At 37.8% G+C, this 10,000-nt stretch overlaps 2 protein-coding genes across 4 annotated transcripts in view; one reads left to right on the top strand and one right to left on the bottom strand.

The window, feature by feature from the left end:
* LOC133664998 (importin-13-like) overlaps window positions 1–3,748 on the top strand; it is a 69,082-nt gene extending 65,334 nt beyond the window's left edge. For all 3 annotated transcript variants that reach the window (XM_062070119.1, XM_062070117.1, XM_062070118.1), the window contains one exon: window positions 3,445–3,748. In XM_062070119.1, coding sequence (XP_061926103.1) covers window positions 3,445–3,538 — 94 coding nt within the window. In that variant the 3' untranslated portion in view covers window positions 3,539–3,748. The remainder of the gene's footprint in view (window positions 1–3,444) is intronic.
* A 120-nt stretch (window positions 3,749–3,868) lies between these two features.
* The window catches only part of LOC133665427 (fizzy-related protein homolog), a 26,417-nt gene continuing 20,285 nt past the window's right edge, over window positions 3,869–10,000 (bottom strand). The window contains exons 12-14 of the mRNA XM_062070719.1: window positions 9,327–9,431; window positions 4,365–4,457; window positions 3,869–4,294 (exon numbers count right to left, since the gene is read on the bottom strand). Of these exons, the coding sequence (XP_061926703.1) occupies window positions 4,253–4,294; window positions 4,365–4,457; window positions 9,327–9,431 (240 nt within the window). The 3' untranslated portion in view covers window positions 3,869–4,252. The remainder of the gene's footprint in view (window positions 4,295–4,364; window positions 4,458–9,326; window positions 9,432–10,000) is intronic.

Below are 10,000 nucleotides of genomic sequence, written 5' to 3'. Positions count from 1 at the left end.
TTTGATCGCTTGACCGTATGTGCGCAACTTTTTTTTGCGTATGTACGTAACTTTTTTAAAATATATAAGCTTTATGAACCTTGGGTTAGGTGAACGGTCTTTTGGGCTGAGTGATTGTGTGTGTTGATCAGGTGTTTGAATTGTATTGGCGTGTTCTATGGAGCTAGGAGCTAGCAGAGGAGCTAGGAGCTAGCGTAACAAACACGCAGGTGTTTTTATGCAGGATTAATTTGTGGCATATTAAATATAAGCCTGGTTGTGTTGTGGCTAATAGAGTGTATATATATGTCTTGTGTTTATTTACTGTTGTAGTCATTCCCAGCTGAATATCAGGTCACCCCCGGCTCTCACAGCATCTTCCCTATCTGAATAGCTTCAACTCCCCACTAGTCCTTCACTTGCACTTTACTCATCCACAAATCTTTCATCCTCGCTCAAATTAATGGGGAAATTGTCGCTTTCTCGGTCCGAATCTCTCTCACTTCATGCGGCCATCATTGTAAACAATAGGGAACTTTGCGTATATGTTCAACTGACTGCGTCACGCTACTTCCGGTAGGGGCAAGCCTTTTTTTTATCAGATACCAAAAGTTGCAATCTTTATCGTCGTTGTTCTATACTAAATCCTTTCAGCAAAAATATGGCAATATCGCGAAATGATCAAGTATGACACATAGAATAGATCTGCTATCCCCGTTTAAATTAAAAAAATTCATTTCAGTAGGCCTTTAATATAATAGAAATATAGATATGACGAGTATGCGAAAGTTCAACTCCTACCTTGTTTATGGTTAGTGGATGTTTTTTTAACATAATATCCACATAGTTCAGTGAGCTGGTTGTTATGTGTGACCATGTGTTTTGACTTTTTGTGTTGATTGCATTTTTTTTGCGCCATGATTAGGGAAGGTTGTTTGGATTGGGTCTTTTAAATAAATGTTGTGCTCTATTCACTTCAAATCACTATTCCTAATTTACTCACATTGTCCACAAGATGACAATAAAATTGCAGCAATCAAATTGTCAGATATTCAAAATTAATTGGAAACACCCCGTGGGCAAAATTCCTTATTAGACTCATAACGTCTCATGGGCCGGTAGGCCGTAGTTTGGAAACCCCAGTGCTAGATGTTTTAGTTTGATCTTATTAAGTTAGCTGTGACATTTGTTATGCGATCTAATGGCGGGATGCTTGTAATTCAAATTTTTGCATGCAACTTAAAGCCTGACAATTATCCACTTCTTGTTCTCTTGCTGCATCTAAAAAAACTCCTAAGTACTTACTTAGAATATTTTTTTGTTCATGACAGTCACTCTCTAAAGGCAGACTTTTGGATACATCTCATTAGTGTCATGTCTGTGTGATCATGTTTTGTTTTGGTTATGTTCGGTTTGGTTTTTGGTCACTTAGTTCCTGCTTTTTCACTCCCTTGTTTTTGTTTCCATGACAACCCATTAGTTGCACCTGTTTTCACGTTCAGACTCACACACCTGTCATTAATCATGTTCAAGACTATTTAAGCCAGGAAGTCAGCCTGGCGACATTGACTTCTGCTAGTTCTGACACCCATGCTATCCTTTGCTTCCTGTTGATACCATAGTTCATGCTCCATGCTTTCCAAGTAAGTTTTTGTTTATGACCATAGTTCAGTTTATGTGTTGACGTTCTTTTGTTTCATAGCCAAGTTTGTTCTCCGCCTTGTGCGTGCACCCTTTTTTTGTAGTTTATAGTGTTAAAATCATGTATTTACCTCCAAGCCATGTCCGATCCAACTTTACTTGCATCTCGGGAAAACAAACACCCCATAGTCCACGTCTTGACAATTAGATTGTGCGGATTCACCACCTTTGTTAAGGACTATTTGTATTAAGTATTGTTCATACATTATTAAAGTAGCAAAAGCTCACATTTTTTGCCCTCAAGTGACCAAGATCGGATATTTTTTGCCAGTCTTTACGCTCCAAAGTGCTTCAAATATAATATTTTTGCATCATATTCAGGCCACATCAAGAGGTAGTCCAAATCTGATTGGAATCTGATCTTTTCTAACCTGAATACGACCCGTATGAAACTTGTTCGTTATGTTTGGGCGAACTACATCATTTGTGTACCGCGGAGAAAAAGACGCAGACCGCCAAAAAAGTATTCTTTTTCGACGGTTGAATTTTTGGTGCATCAGTATTCAATAGTGCAAAAATAGTAGGCTGTATGTAATATATGAAGATATACTTTGATTCCGATAGAAATAGCGATTGTTGAAGGACCAGAATTGACGCTGTGGTGTATTTGCTTACATGTTACGTACATTGCGTAAGTTGTTTATGTAAGTGAGTTGAAAAATAAATCTAACTTATATTCACGCTGATGTCCGTGTTGCCTCAACAGAACCCTTTGTTTTTAGGTTAGAGTTTGTATCCAATCAGAATTCAGCTAGCTTATGTTGCCATGCTGTACGAAATCTGCCCGAGGCCTTCAGAATCAACAATGTCTGTGCACTCTTATGTGAACGGACACATACAGTTGATAGATAATTGCGATAGCCAATCAGATCACGAGTTGTTGTCAGTAAGGCCTTACATTGAACGTGACATTTACGCATCCTGTGATTGGATACTCATCGGGACCGTTAGCGGATGAATTTGAGAACACATACAGTTGAGAGACAGTTGCGATAGCCAATCAGATCACAAGTTGTTGACAGTAGCCTATCTAGGTAGCCTGATGTTAACGAGACTGTGATTGGATACTCACTTGTCATTCCAAAGTGAGTATCCATTCACAAGTTTCAATACGGCGTCAAATAGGTTCTATAAATTGTGAGTTCAAATATAAAATGTTTTTGCTTTTAGTATGTTTTTTGCAATTTTAATTTTGACAGTACCACATACGATATGTTTTAATTGCTGATACGTTTTAATTGTTTTTTTAAATGCGCCAGAAAATAGACCGTTTTGTACACTGTTGATGCGATTCAATGCACAGTAAATGTGTTTCTGTATAGTATTTTTCCAGTGATGGTCATGTGGTGACAAATGATGGTAATTTGAGAGGTAATCATTGAAGTCGGACATCACTGAAGGCCTAGGTGGGAAACGCACGGCCCGCCGCTGTATTACACAATATATATCCATTCATACATTATATTACTTTAATTCGTTTTCACGTAAAGAACACTCACTTTTAAGGTGTGGTAAATGTTATTTAGCAAAGTAGTAGTAGTAGCGACTTCATTGTTGATTTACGGAATCCGGTCAACTTTTGACTTTATCGAACTGTGCATGCTAGTGACGTCTGATAAAAATCACATTTTACTTGCAGAGTTAAGTCAGCTGTAACATTTCTAAAAAGTCAGATTCGGGCCACTTTGACCTGCAGTGGTTGGTGAACGTAGTCTTAGTTTTTGATTTGAGATTTTCTTTCTTCTTTTTTTTCCTTTCTCGTAGGGAACAAAGCAACAAGCGTCGTGTTAAGGAGATTGTGAAGGAGTTTTCTCTACTTTGCAGAGGCCTGCAGGGGTCCGGACACTCCGATTACTAGACTACTTTTTTCTCCAGGAGCATTAAACTACACACAAAAAAAGAGAAGAAGAAAGCGTGGACTTTATTGTAAGTTTTGAGCATGTGTTTTGTTGTTGTTGTTGTTGTATAAACTAGTCAAACTACACTCCTCAACAAAAAAAAGACACACAGTCAAGACAGATTTTTCGGATTCTTTTAAAAATGTGCCGTGATTACGCGATAGAGTTCTTGAACATATATAATATAATAATAATTATATATATATATATATATATATATATATATATATATATATATATATATATATATATATATATATATATATATATATATATATATATATATTTATTTTTTTGGATCATGAAACACTTCAACAACAACAAAAAAGAAATAATGATTACATGATTTTTGTTGACGGATGACATCATTGATGAGGGGGTACAGCGGGTACCACGGTAATTTTGCTTCCTCCCTTACTTAATTGTGAGTGAAGTATCCACTACTGACCTGATGTGACCGAAAGAAAAAGAGATGATACCTTGTGGTTGTTTGAGCACACTGCAGCTAGTCCTGGATAGTCCCACTCCTTAATGCCTCAGTCACACGCATGATTCTCACAGGAATGAGGCAAAAATACAGTCATACCTACTTTAGAGAGCTTGAAGTGCATATTGTTGGTTTAAAAATACAAAAATAAAAAAGTGTTGTGTTGGGAGTAGTGTGCTGCTGCAGCTTATCGGATTCGTGTGAAAAGGTTCAGCACAGACTTTGATTCCTGTCGGAAAACAAACACAGACATGTAAATGGGACAGACAAAAGATGAATATGTGACCTCAGAAATGTACCTTGGTGCAACGTGTTTTGCTGAAGATGTTCCAAAAGCGAAGGGTCTCATCCCCCGCACCTGTGACGATCGCCTCACCGTCAGGTGACATGGCCTGACAGGGAAGGCAAAGACAAACAGCAGGGTCCCAGTGAGGAATTGAAAAATATCAGCCAAGGTTCAAGGGGGCCCTTTTGGGGGTTGAAGGCATGTTACCATTTCTAAGAAGCTTTGGAAAGGATTTCCTACATAGAAACGTTGTAAAAATGCAAGAAAACATACCAATGGTTTCTTTCTATGCTATGAACTGAAAGCCACACCCCTTTTTCAAGACTGTACATCATCAAAAAATATATCCATCGTATCAATACAACCATAGTGTATGTCATTAGTGCAATGTTTTGTCTGGATTGAGAAAATCTCTTCACAACATCACTATAAACCATTTCATGAATTAATGAAATATTGATGGCTATATTTGATAAAAAATATTGTAATTGTAAAAACTCAAATATTTTGTTGAACGACAGTCATTTAGATTGCATTCATGGTATCGGCTACAATTATAACAGGAAGATTTTTATTACATGTAATCTTAATAAATTCATGATTATACTGTGATGGCGGCGGCGATATGAAGGAGGCAGAATGACTGTGCACAAGTCAGTCTTTTATTTGTTTTCACAAAACTAGCACCGTATTGCTAACAGACAGGGGCGCAACATGTCACTACACGATCAGTGCCGGAAGACACGATCGGTCCGCATGCGTGAAGACCACGTCACTTCCTGGTCTTGCAATATTTAACAACGGCGCTTCTACTCATGATGTTAATGAATGTTCTCATTCATCCAGGTCATTGTAATCTCAGGGCATTCAATCGATCGCAACTGGACTGTTTGGTTTGTCTTAGAAGACGTTTTGCTTCTCATCTGAGTAGACTTCATCAGTTCATGCTCATAGACTTAGATTGGTCAGATCTAGTCTTACATTTAGATTGGTCAGATCTAGCCTTAGACTTAGATTGGTCAGATCAAGCCTCAGACTGGTCAGATCAAGCCTTAGACTTGGATTGGTCAAATCTAGCCTTAGACTTGGATTGGTCAGATCTAGCCTTAGACTTGGATTGGTCAGATCTAGCCTTAGATTTACATTGGTCAAATCCAGCCTTAGATTTACATTGGTCAGATCTATCAGGTACATCTAGTCTGACTAGATCTGACCAATCAGTTTATGAGCATCAGTTCTTGCTCATAAACTTAGATTGGTCAGATTAAGCAGGTATATCTAGTCTGACTAGAACTGACCAATGTTAAGTCAAAAATTAGATCTGACCAATCTAAGTCTATAAGCATGAACAATATTTTACAACTGAGCTTCTACTCATGATGTTAATGAATGTTCTCATTCATCCAGGTCATTGTAATCTCAGGGCATTCAATCGATCGCAACTGGACTGTTTGGTTTGTCTTAGAAGACGTTTTGCTTCTCATCTGAGTAGACTTCATCAGTTCATGCTCATAGACTTAGATTGGTCAGATCTAGTCTTACATTTAGATTGGTCAGATCTAGCCTTAGACATAGATTGGTCAGATCAGGCCTTAGACTGGTCAGATCTAGCCTTAGACTTGGATTGGTCAAATCTAGCCTTAGACTTGGATTGGTCAGATCTAGCCTTAGACTTGGATTGGTCAGATCTAGCCTTATATTTAGATTGGTCAGATCCAGCTTTAGATTTAGATTGGTCAGATCTTGCAGGTACATCTAGTCTGACTAGATCTGACCAATCAGTTTATGAGCATCAGGTCTTACTCATAAACTTAGATTGGTCAGATCTAGTCTTAGACTTAGTTTGGTCAGATTGAGCAGGTATATCTATTCTGACTGGATCTGACCAATCTTAAGTCTAAAATTAGATCTGACCAATCTAAGTCTATGAGCATGAACAATATTTTACGACTGAGCTTCTACTCATGATGTTAATGAATGTTCTCATTCATCCAGGTCATTGTAATCTCAGGGCATTCAATCGATCGCAATTGGACTGTTTGGTTTGTCTTAGAAGACGTTTCACTTCTCATTCGAGTAGACTTCATCAGTTCATGCTTATAGACTTGGATTGGTCAGATCAAGCCTGAGACTTAAATTAGTCAGATCTAGCCTTAGAATTTGATTGGTCAAATCTAGCAGGTATATCTAGTCTGACTAGATCTGACCAATCAGTTTATGAGCATCAGTTCATGCTCATAAACATCAATTGGTCAGATCTTATCTTAGACTTCGATTGGTCAGATCTAGTCTTAGACTTAGATTCGTCAGATCAAGCCTTAGACTTGTCAGATCAAACCTTAGGCTTAGATTGGTCGGATCTAGCCTTAGATTTAGATTGGTCGGATCTAGCCTTAGACTCAGATTGGTCAGATTGAGCAGGTATATCTAGTCTGACCAATCTCAAGTCTAAAATTAGATCTGACCAATTTAAGTCTATGAGCATGAACAATATTTTACGACAGAGCTTCTACTCATGATGTTTATGAATGTTCTCATTCATCCAGGTCATTGTAATCTCAGGGCATTCAGTGGAACGCAACTGGACTGTTTGGTTTGTCTTAGAAGACGTTTCACTTCACATTCAAGTAAACTTCACCAGTTCATGCTCATAGACTTAGATTGGTCAGATCTAGACTTAGACTTAGATTGGTCAGATTGAGCAGGTATATCTAGTCTGACTAGATTTGACCAATCTTAAATCTAAAATTAGATCTGACCAATCTAAGTCTGAGCATGAACTGAAGAAGCCTACTTGGATGAGAGGCAAAACATCTTCTAGGACAACTCTACTCATGTTCTATGATATTTAAATGTATTTTAATGTTTTGTATGAAAACAATAGCTTACCTAGGAGTAAAAGGGAACAAGAATATAAAAATGTACAAGGGGTAGATAAAAAAAAAAAAATTAAGGAGTATTATCACCACATTTTTCAACCACTTTTGCAATGAATCACGCTCGGGGGGGCGCCACTGAATCCCATCGGGTACTTTTTTTTAAATGGTGATTTTTTTTTTTAACAACGCACTTACTGTAACTTACATCTATATCTGTGGTGTAACAAAAACTACAGTTTTAAATTGTGAATTTATGTATTCAATGTAAATAAAGTAGTAAAAAAAAAAGGTTGATTTCTTTGCCAATTAAGGCCGTTCAGGTTTCTGTCCGGTTTCAAAATAAATACTGTATTCTTTAGTAACATTTGTTTTGTATGTGATGTCTTACATATTATTGTTATTCAAATAAACATTACAAAAGAGAAAACCATTGTTACTGCGATGACGAACACATCCGGAACTGCTATAAAACAATTTGACAGCCCTAGATCTAGTACAAGTTAGTGGGTTTAGTATTTGAAATCACGATTAACATCTTGAGACATAATATTTACTGGTCAACAACAATATATTCATGAAACAGGACGTGTGTTACAGCACTGATGTTGCCACAAGTATATCTCCTACTTTTACCCATCTACTGACTACATTCATCGTCTTTACCGCCTCACTAGTTAATCTACACTATAACACGGTCCAAACTTGCCATTTTTTCTCGACTTCACCAATTTTTTCCTCAGAGTTTTCAATTTACGTCAAGTGTTTTGCCAAGAGGATTAGTTGTAGTATGTACATTTTTAGAATATACTTGTTCTGTTTTTGGCCAAAGTCAGACAAAGAAAATAATCTGAAGTTGTCTTTATTTTTAAGTTATTATGCCATGATTTTACCAGTCCGTCCCGCATGGGAATAGATTTTCCTTCATGCGGGCCTTGAGCTAAAATTAGTTTGACACCCCTGAGTCTAAGCAGCCGATTAGCCACGATGTGCCGTAAAGCGTGAACAAGGCAGTTAGTGTAGACTGCACTCGCAGGCTGTACTCTTGACTAGGGATGTCCGATAATATCGGACTGCCGATATTATCGGCCGATAAATGCTTTAAAATGTAATATCGGAAATTATCGGTATCTGTTTCAAAATTATCGGTATCGATTTCAAAAAGTAAAATGTATGACTTTTTAAAACACCGCTGTGTACACGGACGTAGGGAGAGGTACAGAGCGCCAATAAAACTTAAAGGCACTGCCTTTGCGTGCCGGCCCAGTCACATAATATCTACGGCTTTTCACACACACAAGTGAATGCAAGGCATACTTGGTCAACAGCCATACAGGTCACACTGAGGGTGACCGTATAAACAACTTTAACACTGTTACAAATATGCGCCACACTGTGAACCCACACCAAACAAGAATGACAAACACATTTTAGAAGAACATCCGCACTGTAACACAACATAAACACAACAGAACAAATACCCAGAACCCCTTGCAGCACTAACTCTTCCGGGACGCTACAAAATACACCCCCCGCTACTCCCCCCCTCTCCCCCCCACACACACCTCAACCTCCTCATGCTCTCTGAGTGAGAGCATGTCCTAAATTCCAAGCTGTTGTTTTGAGGCATGTTAAAAAAAATAATGCACTTTGTGACTTCAATAATAAATATGGCAGTACCATGTTGGCATTTTTTTCCATAACTTGAGTTGATTTATTTTGGAAAACCTTGTTACATTGTTTAATGCATCCAGCGGGGCATCACAACAAAATTAGGCATAATAATGTGTTAATTCCACGACTGTATATATCGGTATCGGTTAATATCGGAATTGGTAATTAAGAGTTGGACAATATCGGAATATCGGATATCGGCAAAAAAGCCATTATCGGACATCTCTACTCTTGACTGTACTTGGCCTGCTAGAGTGGTTAGCCGATCTCCAACGCACTATGGTTAGCTGGCTGCTAACCATGGTGCGTTGAAGATCGGCCAAGTTGGCAGTTTTATAGGGAAATCTTTAAAAAATAGAGTCATTCTGGATGTTTGAGACAGGCGGTGACAAAGATAATGAAAGATAAAAATGCTAAGGTCGTACCAGGTAAAGCACTCGGTAGGAGTGTCCCGTCAACTTGGCCACCTGCGTCAGCGACGGGTACTTCCACACCAAGATCTGGTTCTGAGAGTAGCCATGAGTGCTCACCTTTCACCAAACAATGGACACATTTTAATACATTAGAATTTGTAAAGCATCACGTACAGAAAGAAAAAACTCAAACAAAACCTGACCTAACGACAGCTGTAGGGTACCAGTAACAAACATAATGGTACAACAAGTATTACATGTCTGTGTCCTGGTTGCTTAGTACCATATGGCTGAAGTGACAATAAGTCAACAATAGTAATAAAAACACAACAGCCAATTGGGTTTAGTCTTAATGTGAAGAGACTCACTTCCTGGTCACATTTTTAAAAATAGTTTTAAAATAATCAACTCTTTTCCAACACACATTTTATGACAGTATACATACCTTTACACTTAGCATTACCTAAATCGTTAAAGCTTTTATGATACCTAGTTTGACAAAGACATATTTACTTTTTAAATGAACTGGTTTATTGTTCATATACTGTATTTTCCGGACTATAGAGCGCACCGGTATATGAGATGCACCCTCTAAATTTTAGGGTAAAAAAAAATATTATATTATACATCAATCAATCAATCAATGTTTATTTATATAGCCTTAAATCACAAGTGTCTCAAAGGGC

Source organism: Entelurus aequoreus, linkage group LG14 (assembly GCF_033978785.1).
Source record: "Entelurus aequoreus isolate RoL-2023_Sb linkage group LG14, RoL_Eaeq_v1.1, whole genome shotgun sequence".
Taxonomy (NCBI): domain Eukaryota; kingdom Metazoa; phylum Chordata; class Actinopteri; order Syngnathiformes; family Syngnathidae; genus Entelurus; species Entelurus aequoreus.
The sequence above is the reverse complement of the archived record's forward strand: the minus strand, read 5'-3'. Positions and strand labels throughout refer to the sequence as shown.